General features: G+C 37.2%; 1 protein-coding gene across 1 annotated transcript in view; it reads right to left on the bottom strand.

The window, feature by feature from the left end:
* Window positions 1-1,867: 1,867 nt before the first annotated feature.
* Window positions 1,868-22,079, bottom strand: part of LOC140319020 (nck-associated protein 5-like) — an 84,827-nt gene continuing 64,615 nt past the window's right edge. Inside the window, exons 9-14 of the mRNA XM_072396534.1 lie at window positions 19,136-21,984; window positions 18,708-18,822; window positions 17,162-17,237; window positions 8,994-9,380; window positions 6,834-6,929; window positions 1,868-5,125 (exon numbers count right to left, since the gene is read on the bottom strand). Of these exons, the coding sequence (XP_072252635.1) occupies window positions 5,124-5,125; window positions 6,834-6,929; window positions 8,994-9,380; window positions 17,162-17,237; window positions 18,708-18,822; window positions 19,136-21,984 (3,525 nt within the window). The 3' untranslated portion in view covers window positions 1,868-5,123. The remainder of the gene's footprint in view (window positions 5,126-6,833; window positions 6,930-8,993; window positions 9,381-17,161; window positions 17,238-18,707; window positions 18,823-19,135; window positions 21,985-22,079) is intronic.

Below are 22,079 nucleotides of genomic sequence, written 5' to 3'. Positions count from 1 at the left end.
GAGAAAAGCGTTGGACTATTCTAAAGTGGCCTTCCATGAGCCCAGATCTGAATCCCATTGAACATCTGTGGAAGGAGCTGAAACATGCCATTTGGAGAAGACACCCATCAAACCTGAGACAACTGGAGCAGTTTGCTCATGAGGAGTGGGCCAAAATACCTGTTGACAGCTGCAGAATGCTCATTGACAAATACAGAAATCATTTAATTGCAGTGATTGCCTCAAAAGGTTGTGCAACAAAATATTAAGTTATGGGTACCATAATTTTTGTCCAGCCCTATTTCATTAGTTTGTTTTTAATAATTATGTTAATCAACAATTCAAAAGTAATGGCTGATTTTGATTATTTAATTTTCAATAAATTTTCATTTATTGTTACTTTTGTAAGTTTCAAGGGATTTCAGTGAGAATTGTGGGTTTTTCCTTCTTTAACTGAGGGGTACCAACAATTTTGTCCACGTGTGTAGCTTTTCTTTGTAAGTAGAGCTAGATATTAGTAGACCCACTGGCTCGGTCTCAGAATGGGCTCGGTCTCTAGTTGGAACTGCTTCACCAAACCATAAAAAAATCGGCATTTATGCCAGAGTTGCTGAAAACAGAAACGGGTACAAAGTAATTATCTGGCTGAGGAGTTCAGTCTTATACAGAACAGCAGCGGGGACTGAGCGTCTCATTGACCTGCCACAGTCTATTAGTGACAAAGTGACAATTAAGTGACAAAAAATTATTTATCAAGAATACCAATTTTCATATACAATATTTTTGCCAAACATCCTCTACCTTGTCAAAATCCAAGTTTCAGGTTAAAAAAATGCAAGATATAAAAATATTAATATTAATAATATATAACACAAGGTCTAAATTTTAAGTTATTTTTAAAAAAGAAAAAAAATCATAACAGTAGCACTTTTGTAGCTTATATATCACTAGACCTAATTTGTACAGTGCTTTTTAAAAATCTGAGTTTTCTGAAAAAAGAAAATAAAAGCACTGTTTGAGTGCATTTCCCATCCAAATGGAAACGTAAAAACACAACCAGAGCAGCGCAAGTTCAACAAAGACAGGTAACTGAATATACAGTCTACACAGGCCTTTTTATCAACCAAACCACTTGTTTTAATGTTTACTGCCATGCATAACTCTATTATTCTTTTATTTTATCAATAGTTCCTCTCTTTTATCTATAATTCTTACAAGTGTGTTTTTTGCCTTATTCTTTTAGTTATTTTTTATCATTATTACAAAGCATTTTACATTGTCTTATTATCGAACAAAAAGTAAGTTTCAAACATGAAATTAAATATGAAGACAGATATTGCTGTGAGGATAAGTGACCAATTAAAATTAATGCAATCCATAATGTTAAATTACATAAGTCTTTGCAGTAATTCAAATAAGGACTCCTCTCACCAGGCACAGAGAGAATAAAGCTACTGCAGTCGGCAAGACTGACCACCTGTATTGTTCTTTATTGCAATGGATCTGAAGAAACTTTTGATTGAAGATACTTTGTCGTTTGACCTGGATCCATTTTGTTGAACAGCACAAGCAACATTTGTTGCAACATCTGTGTATGATGTACATTGTATGATTTCAAATCTGTGTGAATATCAGTTTGAAAAGCTTCTCTCTACTTCAGCTTTCTCATCGTGTGGCTACTCAGCAGGAGTTTGATTCCAATTTCAGATGCACAGGTCCAGGGTAATATTTTGGCTGGTATTCAGCAAGCACAATGGCATGAAGTGAGCTCACAAACTATCCTGTCTCCACTGTTGGCAAGAAATCACTATGGCAGCTTTCTTACTCTTTCTACAATAAAAGAAGATCAGTCCAACACAACAGTCCAACACAACACACCACATTGTAGTATCAGTACTGAAATAGTTTATTTTTTTTTTCTTTGACATAAAACAAAGAATATCAGTAATAAACTATTCTGAGTTTGTACTACTAAGGTGACAGTTACATGAGCACATCACTGTAATTATTGGATTCTGAAAACAGAAAAACATTTACAAGGAGAAATCCTGTTATAGCGAGAGACAATATGTGCAATAAATGGTAAATTACACTCATCTGTGCCAAGTACAAATAGAGGACATTAGATTAAATATTAGAAAAATACAACACTCTTGTGAGAGTGGTGCTCTTCATTACATGAGCCTTTTTAAAAACACAGACTCCATGCTCCATCTACCCGTATCAGCTCAGCCAATCTGTTCCCTGATCCTCGCCTCACCTATGTATGCTACATTGTTAATTTATGACACATATGTGTTGCTATTTGTGTAAACACTGCAATTTTACAAATATCACCGTATACATATACATGTAGCAAATGAGTCAATGAAAAGAATAATGAATGAATGAATGTAATGAAGAGGTAAATACAGTAAGATGACAAGACTAATGAAATTGTGCAATATTAGAGTTTGTCATAGTGTTACATCTTGAGTAAATGTAAATTGTCTCTGGTGTATTTTAAAAGAATATAGTTATGATAAGTCTGTTATAGTTGCATTATTTTTTTGTATATTAAATTAGTTTAGAGCAGTGTTTGGCAATATGGCAAATACCTACATGAAAAGCAGGGAGCACACAAAGGTGTAAGGAGAAAACACTGCAAAGTAGCTGGAACTGTTTAATATGTTGGAGGCATTCATAACACCTTAAACAGTATATATATGAATAACACAGCATACAAAATTAAGTAACTGAGTGACTATGGTGAGATCTGTTACAGCTAATGATCAACAACTGACAGGAGGAACAAAATTAATTCAGGTAGGCTACTCTAAAGTGAAACCATTGGAGGGACATATAGGATATTCACTGCTTTTAATGAAGTGACGATGAATAAAGTGAGTTTTTCCCATTAAATCCACAGCATCTATCAAAGACAATAAATTATATTTTCCCTGAGCTTGTAAAACAATGTCCACTATGTGTCTTTTCAAAGAAGGTTACATGTAATACTCACCGCTTTGTCTTGATGTCATTACTGTGGAAGCATGTACAAAATGCAAGTTGCATTTCTCATAAGAAAAACATAATTTCAAAATTAGATATGTTTGAAAAATGAAGCACAGAAAGCAGTGACAGATTATGTGCAATAGATTTTAAACATTTAACAAAGATTTAACAGTAAGATTAATAGAACAGACTTTTTCACTTGTTGCAATAGAATCCCTATATGATGGACATCACATGATGCATTTCTGTGGTTATTATAAGCCCAAGGGTGTTTGCATGCAAGTAGATATTAACACACTGTGACAATATTTAAAAAGAATAGTTTTAAACTAGGTAGTGCACACATTAAAAAGTTACATTACTCAGTCTGGTAGATTTTATGAATGATATAAGTAAGTGCTGTACATAGTTTAATTTGGGATAAAATCCTGATTTGTTGTCTTAAGGTTCAATCTAATGTTTTGCTCAAATATATATCATCAACTTGCTTTGATCTTCACTGAATCTACATTAGAATCAAATCTAAGAAACAGGTACCAGTAAGAATTTATTTACATGTTCAAATGTAGCAGGAAAATGGAAATGGATGCAATTCAAACTCCTTGTCTCTGAATGATTTCAGTAAAGTTGATTGATTATTATAACGTGTATTCAGTAGTGACCACAGCTGGTGCCATTACTCTTGTGATCTGGTTGCACTTCATTATTTTAAGGTTTATTAGTTTCACACAGAACTGCAATTCACATCTAACCCTGTAACTAATACAATAATGTAAACTTTTGTTTTTCTACCTTTGTTTAATTTGACAGTCTGTATTGCCATTGGCTGTTTCATATAGTTGAACAACTTAAAGTGAAAGACACAGTTCCAAGGGAAATTCATATTCTACTTAACAAAGTAAGTTATCAAAAATAATGCCTGTCTGCTTTGTCTGGATTTGAAATTAGACAAAAATCAAAGATTGCAGCTTTGACCAAGCTATACGATTAGATATGTAGTTTGTCTGTGTGTGAAGGTTACATGGGAATGGAAGATCAAATCCTCAACAGTTTTGAAATATTAGTATAACCACATGTAACTTGTCTCTCAGACAGACATCAGCTGTCAAAAACAACGCTGTTTCCTGTAAGGGTAGCAACTTTTTGTTCCACTGCTGTAGATATGATCTATTTCTATACTGCAGCAAAGTGGTTTTATTAAAAACTTGCCCACTAAACTAAGACTGATCCACTGCTCTTTTTTTTTATTTAAATGTATTGACTGTGAAGCACCTTATCCATTTTTTGTTGTTTTTACGTGTGCTATATAAACTTGATCTTGATCTTGACCTTTTTAACCAAAACTATTTTTTCCCCCATATTCTTGATATCTTGTTGTGATTTACTTGTATATAAATCTACAAACACAGTCCAAGTTACCACAGGATCTTTTCAATGTAAGGAAATTTTATGGTGTACATATTTGTTCAGTGTAAATGTTTTGTCAATTGATTAATTAATAAAAGTTTAGATTAGATGATATGTGCAAACATAATTTGCAGGTGATATTACTGTCCATAAAACAGTACCTCATTTTAGATGAACAACATAAACTTAATTTTGTGAAAAGATCTGTGTTGCAGATCTGATCATAAGCTGAGTCTCATCATTTCATGTAGCATGAGTGTATGGGTACTATCTACTGGTTACCATCAGTACCATCACCCCAAAGCTTAAGCTTATGTGCAACTCTGTTATGTTTAGATTACAGGTAGCTCACATGGTGCTAGCATGATCAACAGAGAAAGCCAACACATTAAAACTCTGCAAAACAGTTGCTTGAGAAATTAACTGTGTGTGGATGTTTTGGGGCACAGGAGACGTGTACATTTAGAGATTCATTCTACCGCTACAAGGTGCAGACCTCCAAAATGGTGTCCAGAGGACATGTCACGAGATGTAAAAGGTGTTTCTGTATCTTAGCACTACACTGAGCACAGGTGGAGGCATACAATGCCAAGCTCACTTTTTGTCCAGTTCTGGATGTTTCATCTTGATACACAGACACTGTATTCAAAGTGTCGGGTTTTAGGGATCTTCCATGTGGTTGAGCGATAAGGCCAGACGATTCTTCATACTCTGCTGAAGGTGGACTCATTCAGCTTCAGGTTCTCTGAAATCGAAGATGCAGAGCAATATGAGACGCTGCAGCACTGCACCACACCAACAACATCCAAACTGAAACAATGTTTAAACAAAAGCGGCGCATATTGTCCTGTGATATCTAAAAGTAATAATGTAGGTCACTAAACATCTTAAAGACTGGTTTTCCTTTGTTTAAAGAGTATTTAAAGTAATTGTAGTTATGTCACAGCACCGTTTCTTAAAAAAAAAAACATCAGTCAGGTCTTCACGGGACACTGATTTAAATGGACATTTTCTAATTTGCTTGCATTCCTAGCTGATGTGGCAGGAAAGTACTTGTCTTTATGATGCTACGTTACGTCTCATCGGTCAGCAGTCTGACATAAACTGCTTGAATACTGTAAAAAGGCTACACAAAGTATTGACCATCTAAAGTATGTTGGTGTACAGAACAGTGCAGAAGTCTTGAGCTACCCTAATGTTTTTATATATTACTAAGAAGACAAGAAACAGGTGTAATGGTTTATTGGAACCTGTGCAAATGCAAATGGAAATATAGCATGTCAGGCAAAAGTATTTGTACATTTATAACAAGATTAACGGTCAATATTTGGTATAAGCACTTTTGTCTTAAACACAACCTGGACACTCATAGACAAGCAGCTTTCTTGTAATTTCTTTAAGTAGTCTTCGGGAATAGTTCCCAGACTTCTTGAAAGGCTTTCCAAAGCTCTTCTTTGGATGTTGACTGCCTCTTATTTATTTCCACTGTCAAGATGATCCCACACTGCTTCAGTACTGTTGAGGTTCAGGCTCTGGGATTACCACTGATTTTCTGTCCAGTCCTTGTGTTGTTCGGCATAAAGGCAGGAGGCCTTCCCTAAAGATTGTATTCTTTACAGCCACCCTTCCATAGAGACCATTACTGATGAGGCTGTCTGTTATGTGTAGACACAACACGGGTTCATCCCATGAGTTAGTTGCTTTGTTAAAGCTTGAATGAGCTAGGTCACTGTTAAGTGGTTTCACAGACAAAAAACACTTTCTTCTGAAAATGTCAAATGCAATGACTGGATGGAAATGAGTGAAAAAGCAGCTAATGCCCAAAGAATGCCCAAAACTTTGTGAGGGTTAATTAATTAATCAACACATTAATCTTATTCAGTTAATTAATTTTACCTTCAAAAAAGCCTGGAAAACTATTGCTAATGATAATTTAGAATATGAAGAAATGAGGACTGGCTCAAGATTTTTGGACAGTAAACAAAATAAAAAAAGTAGGAAAAAATAGTTTGTAAAATTTGAATGTGGATTTTGCTCAGATGTGTCCTGTGTCTAGTTTTTTAAACTCACCATCATATATTGGAAACTGCTTCACAAATCGAGCTACACACGTAGATATGTTCAAATAATGTTTGGGAAAGCTGTGTTAGACAAGTGTTTAGTTCATATCATTAGATTTGCTTTCTGCTCACTGGAAATGGAAATGTAATTGGAATGAATTTTGAAAAAAAGTGTAATGTTAAAGGAACATGTACTTTTTTCCTCCATAGTTTGAATACAACTGAAATAAAAATAAGTTTCTTAGACAAAGATTGTTTATCTTTGTTTATCAACACCTAAGACATTTTCCTCAAAAAATGTGAAAGAGCAAAAAACAAACTGTTGAGGAAAGTGCATACAACAAAACTTTCACAGTTGAGTAATTTAAATTTATGTGCTCCTTGGTGTCTTACAATTGGCAAGCTGAAGCCTCGTCTGTTCATTCTGTTGGCTTGGAGTGGCTCGTGTTTTTGATTTGATATGAGTCAACTTCTGTGGTTCCATTCCACCTACAAAAAATAAAGAATGAAACTAATTTCAGAGTTTTTATTCCTGGAGTTAGCTTCTATCTTCTGTCTAAAAGTGAACTGTGATGTGATGTGGAGTTTGAAAAAAAAATCTGACACTGACAACTTGACAACATTTGACACCTTCCAAGAGAGCAAAATAATGATTCTGAATTTAAAATAGTTATAGAATGGAAATCCAAGTCACTATAGGAGCTGCAGCTATAATCCCGGAAGATGCCATATTTGTAGTACGAAGCCACGTAATCAAAGAAGACAATGTAAATGAGGACAGGTTTTAATTTTTCATATGAGGAATTTAGGCTGCTTAAATAAAACACCCAAATAGAAAACAATCATATTGTGATTTTCCACTTTGCTTCAGTCCATCTTATAAGAGCATTACCCTAAAAAAGGCATTGGCATACATTTTTGGGGGGGTTGTTTTTAGATATTTTTTAAAATGGTAGAGTTATGACTTGCATCTGTAGATGTGGCAAAGAATAATGCAGTGAGACTATGCAGTTCTACACCCAAAAATGCCTTCTATAATGCAGTGCTGCTTGAGTGCTAAAATATCACAACCATGAAGTATTAGTTTACAGGGTTGTCACTAGTGCACACAGATATATCCCAATTTTTGGAATACTTTGATATAATTTATCCTAGATTATTAAATCCTCAATTTTTCAAAATTGTATACTGATAAAAGATGTCCTCTTCTTTAATAAAAGTCAGCCAGGAACACTGCCAAATCTCTGCAGATAATGAAAAACATGTGGTTTTATCACATTAGCTCACTCCAACTATAGTCATCTCAGCAGACAAAATCAGTAGTCAGCAGCTACAAATGTCTGCTTCTGCCTGAAATCAAGGACCTCAGTATGTCAGTGTTCATTAGAAGTGGCACATACTGTGTGATTAGCATACTGAGCAGGCCATGTCTACAATGTGTCTTCCTATAAGTACAGTGATAAAGGGTCTGTTAGTTGTAATGAGACCAATTTCCATTTGATTTTGAAATGGAAATTTCAAAATTTCCATTTTGAAATTTGGTAAAGATAGAGTGGGAGTAAAGATAGAGTGGGAGTAGAGCTGGAGAGCTTTTTTCATTGTTGTTTTAAAAGTAGAACATACATACGTTCCCTACCTTAAATAGAAAGATTAAACAAAACTAAGATTCAAACATTTGTACTGTATAAAGTAATTCATTTCTGCTCATTACTTGGATATCTTGATGGTGTAGATCTTTTCAAAGTGCAGGTATACAACCTAGACCTACCTACAGTCAAATCTAAATGTGGCTATACACATAAGGCCACTTGCAAAAACACCAAGTCATAGATGATTTTGATTTGACAGATTATTCCCATCATGTCATTTCTGTAATGGCTAGTAATGGCTACATTCTTAACTAATCTAACCAAAATGTCTTCTTCTTCTATACAATCTTGCAGTGTTGGCAGTTTTTAGTGCTAGAGCAACTAGCTTTCGACTTTCCAATGTGTAAAGAGACTGGCACTGGATTATTATTATTCATATGTTCTTATTTAGAGAGTGCATGGTACTTAATTTGATGGTGTGGATGAAAGGCATGCTTATTGAGATATATGGGTTGGTGTGGTTCACGGACCATGTTCATTACTGTATTTCATCTGTTAAAGGCAGGTTACTCGTTTTTTTTAAGCATCAAGGTTTTCTCTGTCTATGCATAGTAAACTAAACTGATGAGTGAAAGTGTTCCCTCTGCAAAAACCTGCGAATGCCTAAAATCTGTTGTTGTTGGCTAGATATTCAAAAACCTGAAAATAACGAGCCAGTTTTGGTAAACAAAACCAAAATGTTTGCTTTTGAGAGAGTAAACAGCTTTGCTACCAAACCTAACAAAAGCACACACACCCACACCCCCCCTCCCGCACACACACACACAAAAAGAATCAAAAAGTTTTTTAAAAATTAAAGAGCATAAAAATGTTCTTACACTTTCCTGATGATGAATTAACACTGCTAGCATTATCCACACTGTTGTATCCTAAGGTCATAGCCAGAACTGTCACTTTACTGTACCTTGAGGTGTTCTGGGTAGCCTGCTCTGGGTATCACACCTACTGGCAGAGGTCATAATGGGTTCAGATGGGGGTTGGATGGGCTGGAGGAAGGCCACAGTGTGAAAAGGCACTGATGGGATGTGGGTCATGGAGGAGTCAGACAGAGAGTTTGGCACCCTGGCATGGCTGCTGTCCTTAAAGCTGGAGGGTATCCTCCACCGGGGTAATGGGGAAGGAGACACATCCTCACTGGAGGAACTTGGGACACTGGGTGGACTGAGGGACTGATCTGGGGTTGAAGAGGATTTAGGTAGGAAGTGCAGAATAGAGGAGAAGAAGGAACAGGATTCTGGGAGAGGTATGGTTCCGATTCCACTGTCCAACGTTCGCATCTTGCAGCCAGAGCCTGCGGCACAAGGAGAACAGCTGAAGAGGTTCAGGATAACGGGAAAGACAGGGAGCACAACAGGAATAAAATAACAGGACAACCATTGGTGAAGTGGTGCTAAAGTAAATTTAGAATACTTAATATTGATTAACAGTAGTTACCAAGTGGTGTATTTTCCTTTACCTTAGCTAATTCTGTGTCTCTGAAGAAAATCTGTGAAGCTGTAATTACTTCTCATTACATAGGACAAATGATAACTGAGGATGTGAATCGGTAAAGAGCCATCATTGTGCAATGACTGTACCTTTGTCTGTAAATAACCATCTTTTCTGCCATACCAAATCATTATTTCCTTCATGCTTCCCTGTTATTCCTACTTCATTCATTATGCTCAATGTTTATTTAAGATCTGAGCAGCAGATCCAGGTATTTTGCTCCTTCAAAGCTGAGATAGAAAAGTTTATTAGTTTTTTTTTTTTCACTCTTTTGTTAACTTTGCTATGGCTTTTTTTTAAAGTTTGTTTGTTTTTGTTAAAGGCATATCAGAAAATAGAGGTTCAGTACAATCCAGTAATTTACTACCGTAATTACACCAAAGTGCCCAGACATACAACCTACATACTGATACAAATCAAGCCCACTTGAACCAATGTTTTGAACAGATGTTGTTGATGTTGTTGGTGAGAGTATGATTGCTTGCATGCACTGGCCAGAAAGTGAATATGAAATGCACATAATGGCATACTGTATGAGATGAAATCTAAATACACTCCTTTGTATATTTTATTTGTAATATTTTAAACATAGCTGTCAAAAACACACCGTTATACTGTAACATATAAAGCTGCAAAACTGAACAAGGCCTGAAACAGATCACAGTTGCTATACAAATAGACGCACACTGAAGCTTTGTGCTATCTAAATTTGTTTACTTTGCTTTACCTGTAATAATGTCAAATCAATGTGATATATCTTTTATCAATTAACCGTCTCTCTTTCAAAACAAATCTTTCATTACACTAAAGTAATCTGATAAAAAAAAAATAAACAATATAACTTCAGCTTTCAAAGTAGTGTTCAAAAAAGTAAAAGCATTTCCAGAGGCTGCAACTTGTGTTTTTTGAAGCAGCCTGTAGCAGAATCCTGTGGGATATCACTCAAGAGATGAGGCAACAGCTGCTCCACTGTATTAATTAAGACAAGAACATATGAGGTTTCGCAGACTTCTTATGGGTTCTTACAAGTACATTTTCAGATTTTTATTTCCAATTTTTTCCAAAAATTTCCACAGACTAAGGAGTTGGTGGTTGATTTCAGGATATCTAAAACACCATGCCAGTCAGTCTGCATTGAGGAAGAGGAGATCGAGACTATGCAGTTCGACAAATACCGTCTCTTCTGAGCCATCTCTTCTTCCTGAGACAGCTCAGGTCCTTCAATTTCTGCAGTGTCTGCATGTTTTATCACACTGTCCTTGAGAGTGTACTGTTCTATCCTGTTGTCTGCAGGGGGAGTGGCACTACAGACAAAAACTGTAGAAACCCGGACAAACTGGTGAAAATGGCTTGTTCTGTGATCGGCAAGGAGCTGGACCCTCTCAGAACTGTGGTAGAACAGTGGATGAAGAGGAAGTTATATTCTATGATTGTGAACAATAAACATCCCCTAAACAGCATCCTGGCAGGACAAAGGACCAGCTGCAGTTAGAGGCTCATCTCACTGCAGCTGCAGGATTGATAGGTTCAGGAGGTCCTTATGGCTGTGGGGACAGCCATAAGGCTTTTTAACAGTGACTGCTAACATGTTCTCACATTTAACTATTTCATTAAATAATTATTTAATTTGAGCTATATTTTATTTAATTGAGCTAAAGTTGGGATGAATTAAGTATTTTCTATTGTATTTTAATTTTGTGTAGTGAACTCAAGTGTTGAATTTAATACAAAACTTAAACCATTGGAAGTCTCAGCAATATTCCTGTGAGGTAATGTTTGTGTAAGGGCCAGATGGGGGATTTCTACACCAAGGAAGAGGCCGAGATCATCTAATTTACAACAACCTTTGCCCTATGGAAAGTATTTGGGGAGTTTCTCTTCCCCCAGACCTGCCCCATAAACGTACGTGTATGCATTAACGACTTAGTGCTAACTAAGCTGAACAAACAAAGGACACTTTTTGGGAGACATTGGAGAATCAACAGACTAACTGTGCTCCCTACCTTATCTGAACAAAAAGTAAATCAAAGAGGACACTTGCTTTGATCTAGCCAGACGAGAGACAGACATCTCATGGAACTCTCAAAATTACTTTGCTCAGATTCACTTTCAGTTGAAAGTGTATTAAATATGCCTTTGTATATTTTCTTTCAGGTTTTCAGTGAAATCACGAGCTACATTTTAAGACCTTTTCCACGTTCGTACTTGGCAAAATAACGAAGAAATCAATTTTTTGGAAAATTACTATCTTGTCTGTGGAGCCACATTACCCCCTATCGGTCTGTAGTGTTGAATAGTTAAATCTAAATGAAGTCAGTAACTAGACATTTATATGAAGAAATGCAACTGTTGACCGATGTTTCCTGCTGTTTCTTTTTGTATTCCATGGTTAACACAGGAAAATAACATTGTTTGATTTGTTATTCATATGTCATAACTTTACAGATATCCATCTGAATTTTGAGATTGAGAGTTACCTGTGTTGTTATGGTATGGTGTATGTTATGTTATGTTATGTTATTTGACATTTTATATATCATACGTTTATGTCATATCCCTAACCTTCATATCTTAACAAGTTGTGGTGTTTTCAGACTCCTAGACAAATGTGTTATAATATATATATTCCTCAGTGTCGTAGCCCTCCTCTTGGCCACTGTCCTCGTCGGGAGAAATTAAGCTTTCTTTGTTTTATCCAACTCTTAACACGAGAAATTAGATCATTCTACTGTCCACGTCCAGACAAACGCCATAACAGTTTCAGGCATATCACTGGCTGAAAGTGGAGCATAAGCATACGTCATGCCCTGCCTCCCATAGATACATACACGTAGATGCCGCATTCGGGCTTGTCAATCACATCAACACGGCCGCCATCTTAGGATGGGGTTTCTGACAGAAGTCAGACTGTCAGAGCGGGCCTGACAGCTGTGTTATCTCTTAAGATTACATCAATTAAAGTAGCTTATTACTAGCTTACGTCAGGACAAGAAAACAAAATGTGTTTTTGTTAGTAAGACATCAGACAAATTCTCAAATTATGATTTAAAGAATTACTTAACAAAACTATATATCGTGTTATATCAGAAGTCATGCTTAAAAACGGCAAAGCAAAATGTTGTTATGACTAACTTGGTCAACAGCATTTCTCCTGTAACTGATTTGAGGAAACATAGAACAGATTAATTTATTGGTGTGGTCTTGCAGACACAGTCTTCCCTTGAAAAGCAGAATCACAGAAACTGACAACTGATCCGTTTTAATAAGCATCTAACATGGATGGCAAGGTTATTTTCCTCTTCTATCTAAAATATGCCAAGCCCCATCAACAGCACCTTGATGTAACAACACAACACTGCAGTGATGGTCATAATGCTATAATGCAGTACTGCAAACAAATGAGAGTAATGGTACTGGCAGGATTTTGTTCACTTCATAGCTTGTTGTAGATAGATTTAAGCAATCAATGTGCACAACCTAACAGTTAACGGTACAGTAAAAGATACCAGTCAGGGCTGGCTGTGTCAACAGCCCTTTGATCGAAATTTGTTTTTATCAAATTAATGTGAGCAAAAGGAACCTTTTGTTTTGTTATAAAGTTGCATTTGAAAGCACAAGCTAAATCGTATGTAAATAATGACTAAGTCAGACATATTTTCTATACTAGGTTTAAAGGATGCAAAAAAAAAAAATATTTAGGTCAGTAGAGAGGGCTAAGAGAGCAACAAGAGGGGGGTAGATACTCATCAGCTTAAATACTTAACCATTTGAAACAGCAAATATCACCTTTCTCTAAATGATAACAAACAATATTTTATGCCAAGTACAGTTATGTGTAAAACAAAAACAAAACAAAACAGAAAACATTCTCTTTTTTGTTGTAAGGTTTTATGTATCAGGACAAAATGAAAATGGTTTGGTCAGTACCAGGTAAAGTAAGGTAAATATATATATGTCAATATATCACAAAAACTAAGTCAAAATGCAGCAACTGTGTGAGAAAAAATAAGACCACCCTTGCTGTTTCCATAGACTTTAAACGTGTAAGTAGTAGTCAAGTCCTGTTTATCCAGTGAACTTTAATAACTGATTATCAGAAAGTGTGAGCATCTCTACAAAACCAGTAGTTTTGGCAGTTTGCTGGTTTGGAACATTAAGGTGTGTGTTATCACAATGCCAAGGCGGACATTAGCCATGATCCAGAAGCAATTGTTGCTGCCTGTCAGTCTAGAAGGGTTATAAGGACATTTCTAAACAATTTGGATTCCATTGCTATACAGCTCAGCAGTGAGAAAGAACATTCACGGGTGGAAAACATTTGAGACAGTGCTCATTCAGATGGCTTTGACTGGCTTTGATAAGAACTAACAAAATAGAACTAAACATTGTTGACTTAAAATGCATAAAGAGATCTACAGTTTCACAGTTTTTTTTGCAATGTGCATTCTTTTGTCCATTTCACTTTATTTATGCATTGAGCTGAAGAGCACTTAGTCAACTTCATATCAGACCTGACCTCTTAGCCATCTCTGGATGGTATAATTCAGCCCACAGCTCAAGGCAAAGTTAATTCTCTCTGTAGTGGCTTGGATGATTGTGCTTGGGTGGTGCAGTGCTGAAATTTTAATAAGGTGATTAACCCCTGAGGGCAGGCGTCTGTACGTATCAAACATTCTTGATATTTGCAGCACCTTGCAGATGGTGTCAACCTAACCAATGAAATTTTCACTTTAGTAAGAGACCATAATGAAAACAGAACCAAATAAAGTTTTATTAGATGTTTATTTTTACACACTCACTCTGTCTTTGCCTATCTCTGGACAGCCTCCTCTGGTTTCAGCTGGCCATAGATATGACATAACTGTTACGTTTTAAGTTTTGTTTTGTTCACAATCATAAAGCGATGTTTAAAAGTGTTAAAAATTGTAGGATGGTATAAGTGAGAGAAAACATTTGTACTAAAATGCCATTAACCATAAAGCAAAACCAACTACAACTAATGGAACCTATCCTCTTTAACATATTCTGAATACTGACTGGTACAAATTTGGGGACCCAACCCAATAAGCACCAATTAACTTTCAAAAGGTTAATTATCACTAAGACAGGCAAGGAGAGCCAGTCTTGAGCTAAATACATCTGATGAAGTCAAAAGGTAGCAACACAAATACTTTTTTTTTTACTATGTGCAACATAAATTTCCACTCTTAATCTGACTAAGATTAAGACTAACTTTATGTAGTTCCATATATGTTCCACCAGGAGATGTCATTTTTGTGACAGAAAATAATATTATTTTTCTATACTCCTTTCTTTCTCCTAATATTTCCAATGTATGTAAACCTTCCAGTGACAAATAAAACAAAATAGACAAAAAACGTATTCAAAAAGAGTAACAAAACAAAACAGTATTTTGTTTCAAATTATAACAACAATAGCTGCTTGGCATTTAACAAGCACAAATGTTCGCATGTGGAGGTTGGAGGAATTTGATGGCGCTACACACCTGACTGCTGAGTGGGAGATTCCAGATTGAGTTCTGTTTTGACTACCAGTACTTCTAAGTACTTTAATATGTCATTTTTTACATTCACTTGATGTTTCCTTGTGCTCTCACTGGCTGTTTTGTCACTGTTTTATGCATTACAAACTACTTGTGTAAGGTTAGGTTTTAAAAACCAGATGATTAAGAGCCATAGCCCTAACAAACCAATGAATCCAAAATTGTTTGCTTATTGTTTCTGTCTTTAACAAAGCAATATACCATGCTTGGTTGAAGTATTGCAGAGAATGTTTCAGCTTTAACTTTACTGATTTTTGAATTCAGGGGTCTTATTACTGTTCATAACATTTATAATAACAAAGTTTGAGCGGAAATTTAGAAAATTTTGCATTCTGCTGAAAGAAACTGCAGTGGATAATGTATTGGGGTCTAAGTATAGGCAAAATGCACCTTCAGTGACAGTCTAACTACTCTTTGCCACTACCTGTAACACAAACAGTGTTAATCTACAGTAGTTGTGTTACTCATCAAAAAATTTAGGGTTTAGATTTCAGGGCCCAGCAGCTCTCACTCCTAAGAGTATCATAATATAGCAACAAAACTATGTAGGGAGAGATCTGGCTTGGGCTGCAGCAGTAGTACCAAAAGCAACCAAATTTATTATTATTATTATCCACTACTCCTACAAAGCTGCTTGGGTTTTTTCTGTGTTATTTTGTGACTTTGGGTTTCCATGCCTGAATTGGAATAAGTAGGTATAGAAAATGAATGGACAGATATTATTTTTCTATTTTTTATTTTAATTATTTCTTGTTTGTGCTCTTAGTATTATTTGTTTGGATTTGAATTATTCTTTGTTTGTATTAGCCTATTCTAGCTTCCCAGGTTCACCAGTGTTTGTCCTCAGTGCTGTGTTATTCTAGTTTGTTTTCTGTTCTGTTTAGTTATTTACTGTATGTGTTCTCTTCAGAGTTTTGTTTACTTTCCCATTCCCTTTTTCATTTTGAAAGTCAGTTTCCTATTACTCCTCTTTTAGTTTTCCCTGGCTGCACATGTGTTTCCAATTAGTTAATTATATCCTGTCACTCCTGAGTTGTTCTCATCAGTTGCCAATTTGTTGTTGATTTCATACTTGGTTTTCAGTCTGGCATTGGGCGGGAGGCGGGGTACACCCTGGACAGGTTGCCAGTCCATCACAGGGCCACACAGAGACAAACAACCACACACACACTCATTCACTCCTAGGGACAATTTTAGAGATACCAATTAACCTAAGATGCATGTTTTTGGACAGTGGGAGGAAGAATACACAGGGAGAACATGCAAACTCCACACAGAAAGGAACCTGGAACCCTCTTGCTGTTAGGCAACAGTGCTAACCACCACACCACCATGCAGCCCTAGATTGCGGAGCAGCGCTTTCATTCTGTGAGGTCAAAAAAGACTTTTGGTTCTCCTTAGTTCTTTCTCAGGCTGGTTCGCCTTTAGGTCGTAATTTCACACCTTTACCATGGATCACAACACTAAGCATGGCCAGGGGGGAGCTTGGAACCCCAGATGAGTGAATTGTTTTATTATAACTGAGTGAGCCTTTCCATGCAAGATTTTCAGTGCACTAATGTGTGAAGATGAGGGGTCAAGCCTACATTCAATATCCTCTATACAGCATTTCACACATGATATAGACTTCTCATGAAATGATTAATTTTTAACCTGATGCAAACTGCCACATACCACAGTAAAAAGATACAGAGGTTGAACAACTTAAATAAACAGAAATATGATGGAGAAAAAGCACACACTGACAAAACTTTGCATCTTGCATGTTTGTTGACTGCTTATTGCATGTTTATCATGTTCAAGACTTACACATATCTGTTATATTTGGTCTTCACTTCTGTCTGCAAACTGTAAAATGGTAAGCACAGATAAAACCTTAATGCTGTGATGCTTACAAAGGCACAGCTAACATTGATCCTGTGCCAACTGATTCTTAATTTTGTAGGTACTTTGATGTTCAAGAGGAATCCATACGTTTTTGTGGTAGCTGTAACACAGCAGAGAATAAAAAAAAATCTGACCTGTTACTGCATCCTGGGTGGGACTCTTCGCTGTGGATCCATTTTCACCATCAGCTCTTCGGTTCATCATTGGTACCTATGCATTTTTGTAAAAGAACATGAAAACAGGTTAACATCATAATCTTTCATTGTTGTGCATTGCAACGGTCCAGCTGACTGCTTCTTGCTTTTAACAATGTCAATACTAGTCCCTGTAGAGATCTTGCTGACAATGAACAGCCAACCTTCATAATGAAAATCACAAGGACCAAAACATGTTTTTTTTGCCCCCCAGCTCTTTTTCAGCCTATGTTCTCTTCATTAACATCATGCTGTTAACATCCTTTCTTGTGAAGGATTTATGACAGATGCTTGAACAAACTTGAGGCTTTGGAAAGGTCTTCGTCATGCAGTACTTCATGGGCACATAAAGGCACACAGTTTTAAAGGGTTTGAACTTAAATAATTATCTAAACTAATCTAGGATAAAGCATTGATCAGCCATAATGTTGCAAACACTGACAGGTAAAATGAGTAACATTGCTCATTTCGTTATACTTGTTCATTCTGCCTCCAAATCAGATCCCAGTCTGATGGAGTCTGTGGGAAGCAAGCCAATTCCACAATGACCTCACACCACAACCCATATGGTCCAGATAATATGATAATATATGTTACTAACATCATGGTACAAGGCACTCTAGGACACCCTCAGATCTTCTTTGTCAGTGCCCTGACTGGTCAAACCTTTATTGCAGCCAGGAGGACCTTTCTAATATTGGCCAAGTAATCATAATGTTGCAAGATCTCAATTTACAAGTTCTGTATCTCCATCCATTAATTTTTGTCCACTTATTCAAGGTCAGGTGGCGGAGGCAACAGGTCCAGGAGAGAAATCAAGACATCCCCCTCCCAAGCGAAACTCTCCAGCTTGTCCTGGGCGTTCCCAGGCCAGAAGGGATATATAATCCCTGTCTGTAAGTCCTGGGTCTACCCCGGGGCCTCCTCCCAGTAGGACATGCCCAGAAAACCTCCAAAGGTAGGCGACCAGGAGGCATCCTAGCCAGATGTTCGAACCACCTCAGCTGACACCTTTTGATTAATTTCTGTATCTGACTATTCAAATGATTTAATTTGAAGTGTCAGAAACACTTTTTGAACAACAGTTCAAACAATCTACTCATTTCCATCTTGACAGAGGTACATTGTAAACACAAATATATATTTCATGACCTAACATCAAAGTTGGTGATAAAAGAAGCAATGACTAAGGGATAGTATGATTTGGCTCAGAGTTCAATGGTAAGCCACCCAGTAACATTTTATAGTGGGCAGGGACAGCATTGCAGGCAGATATTTGCAGATTACTTCATAATGTGAATGTATGAAGGGATAACACCTGAAGCAACACAGTCCTACCATCACCAATTGCCATTGTCTTGATAATTAGTAAATTTATTGTCTATTCCTATTTGTAATTTGGGATTTAAAAACTGCCTTCCTTGTGCAGATTGTGTGATTTCATGATTTAAAATAAAACTGTCCTAATGCCAATAAAATAATTTACCTTTGGGTCCGCTATGATGTTAGTGTGTCCTTGTATCTCACTCAAGGACATTCCGGGGCAAGGCATTGAGATGCATGCCCGCACTGCATCGTGAGACTCTCTTCTTCCCACAGGGCTACAAGAAAACAGTTTGTCAACAAACTACATACTGCAATTTTGTGATATTGACTCAAGACACCCAGGGAGATTCAGTTGATAAATTACTCTTCTATCTATTGAAACTTGGCTGTGATCCTTTGTCTGAAATGTGTCTGAACACATCACAGCACTAAAGATAAATGAGCCTAAGACAATTTGATAAAAAAAAAAGCCACCTGAGAAAGGAAATCTATAAATAAATTAATTGTATCAAGCAGTAGTTGCTCCATCTCAAAAGAAGCGTTATTGTATTGAATGCACAAAACTTAAAAGACTGATTCATTTCTTACCAGTCTTTTCCATCACTTTTTCTTCTGTCTCTCTTTTTGTCAGACTTTGAATTTTTTCCTCCCAAAAGTGATGTCATCTTTTGCTCTCGCTTGTCTTCCTTGACTTTTGGTGGATCAGTCTTCTTGCTGCTTGGAGCGGGAAGTTTACTTTTACGAAAGCCAAACCAATTTGCTATGCTTGAGCCAGACTTTTGCTTCACTTCATTCGTTCGCTCCTGTTCCTGAGACTTGTGCAAGTTCTCCTCAATTCCAAGCATCACCTTCTCTTCAATTGTGGTTATAGTGCTTTGTCTCTCTGGTTCCTCAGAGACTGGCTCCCCAAAAGCACTAGAAAATTGTTGCTCAATTTGAAGCCGCCTAGCCTGTTCTCGCTGGAGTTTGAGACTTTGAAGTCTTTCACTGGAGGACCCTAAATTTGAGGGAACTGTCAGACCCTCTTCAATCAAGAAATTGTTTAAAAGGGATCGATTAACTGGACAATGGTAGCTACTAGAGCAACTCATAGTACCAGGGAGGACATCACCAAGAGAATTCAAGGAGCTCCCCGAGTGTGTTTTGATCTGGGTGCGGACCTTTCCAGATCTGTTGAAGCTTGGTCTGTCCATGTAGCGTGCGCCAAAGCTCTGGCTACGAGCTTTGGCTCCATTCATGCCCATTACTGGTTTTAGAAGTGGTCTTGTAGACACAGACACAGACCGTTTAAACAGCCAACCCTCCTCATCAAATCCCCAATCTAAAATCACACCACTATCTGATGCAACAGGTCGAACAGGTTCAGAATCCAAAGAATTACAGCGGGTCTCAATCTTTCTGCAGGCTTTGTCCTGTGCATCACATTCATGTGTCATTTGGGGATCACATATAAAAGTCTGAGCACTTTTTGCATCATCTTTGCTTTGCCTTCCAAAAATGAGGAATGTACTTGTGTCCTGTCCAGCAATTGCTTCATGAGATTTAGCACTTACAGGAAGAGTCCTTTTTACAGCTCTTGTGGTGGAAATCTGAGGACTATTGGCAATCCCACAGTAATAAACCGCTGTTGGCAAGACTTCTGAAAGTTTTGGTTCACTGATGCTCTGTTGGGATCTTTGCAGGATGCTCTGACTTGACAACAAAGAGCGAGCTCCATTTTCTTCAAAGCATGTGTCAGTTCTGTCCATAGATATCTGGACTGACTCAGAAGCTTGTGAAATTTTATTTGGAACAGGTGGTATCTTTGATGAATGGCTATGGTAGATTTTGTCAGGGACATCCTTGCCTTCAGCACCAACTTGTGAGGCTGCATGTGAATAGTCATTTATCATGTTGGATTGCTTAGACTGTAAAACAGAAGAGTAATCATTTGACAGGGTCTTGGCTGTAGTTGACATTGGCTTCCATGTTGTGGAGCTCTGAGCTTGACTGGCCGATTTTTGATCTTTGGGTAAGCTGCCAGAGTGTCTAAGGAGCAGAGATGTAGTTCGACCTGGTGGTGGTGGCGGGGATGGGGACCTACGGTTTGCTTGAGAAATATCATAGTGCTGGTCTTGGCGTCGCTGTTTTCGTGGCGAGCAGGGTAAGTTGTTATATATGCTATCCTCCCCAGAATCACTGCTTGAGAGAGTGATCTGCAAGGATGATTTATTGGGACTCTTTGAGCATTCGTTCATGCCTGGAAATTTAAGTATCTTTGAATGTTTCACAGGAGAAGCAAGAAGAGAACTCTGTTGAAAATTCTCAAGAGACTTGGAACTTGTTGAAACTATAATAGCCTCATCTTTCTCAGCTTTAGATGATGTGACTTTGCCTGAACCATGTGTTTTATTGAGATTTGTCCTTTTGCTAGGAGCACCGTGTCCTGAAGGGTTTGTGTTTGATTGTCCTTTGGACCTTTGACCTTTAATAAGCTTTTGATGTAGAGGAGAATGTGTATGCTTGAGCTGTTCTTGTCCTCCATCTGCACTCTTGCTTCGCAAAATAAAAGCTTTTCTTGCTGACTCACAGAGCTCAGGTTTGGGTTTCCTCTGAGGAGATTCCTTGCTATCACTTCTAGCTTGACTGGCCTGATCCCTACTGTGTTGAACCTCCATTGAGGAGCTGCGCTGTCTGGCTTCATTCATGCAGCTCAGGGCTTTTGTTGCAGTATGCTGAATAGATGAACTTGCATCATTTATCCCTGTTTCCACTGGCTTGATTGAAATTCTGCCCTCTTGTCTTTTGTTATGATCAAGTCTAGATTTGCGGTCAGTAGATCGTTCCTGGTTATTGTTTCTGTCACTGAACTTTAAGTCTGATGATTTGTGTTTTTCTAGGGAGTCCTTGTTAATTTCTTCTAGATGTGTAAAACTATCAGTTGGGCTCAAACAAGGTTTGACTGTGGGGCCCTCCAAAAATAAGAAGTTGTCAGAGTCAGTTGAAGGGAAAAAAACTGAATTTTCTCTGGGACAATTTTTGTCATCATCCCTAATAACATCTAGTTTGTCTAAACGATGACATTCCTTGGTTGGTTGTTCCCTGGATTTTCCATTACATAATTTCAGTGAATCCTCATCAGGATCATCAGAGTCTAGGATGGCAACCCCCTCCTCAACCTTTAATGGTTTACTTGTAAGGGTTATTGTCTTTGCTGCAGTCTCTTTCTGGCCACACTTGATACCAAGAGAATATATACCTTCATTTGAGGTCATACAGTCTTTGCAGTGTGGTACAGATGCAATTGAGGATGCCTCTTTTGAGCTGTGCATTTGAAGACGCTTTAAGCCTTTTAAGATATGGCCCTCCTTCCATCCCAGGTTTGTTTGCTCAATGGGTGATGAATGATTGGTGGATACAGAGCCTGTACTCATCCTTTTGTCCCGGCTTGTGGCAGACTGTGCATAACAAAATATTTTCAATCATTGAAATTGCATTTATACAATATGATTTTTTTTTTTTACAAAATGAATATGAATACAAGACAAATTAA

The sequence above is a fragment of the Leuresthes tenuis genome, unplaced genomic scaffold, assembly GCF_036924035.1.
Source record: "Leuresthes tenuis unplaced genomic scaffold, fLeuTen1.0.hap1 SCAF_12, whole genome shotgun sequence".
In the NCBI taxonomy this organism is placed as follows: Eukaryota; Metazoa; Chordata; class Actinopteri; order Atheriniformes; family Atherinopsidae; genus Leuresthes; species Leuresthes tenuis.
The sequence above is the reverse complement of the archived record's forward strand: the minus strand, read 5'-3'. Positions and strand labels throughout refer to the sequence as shown.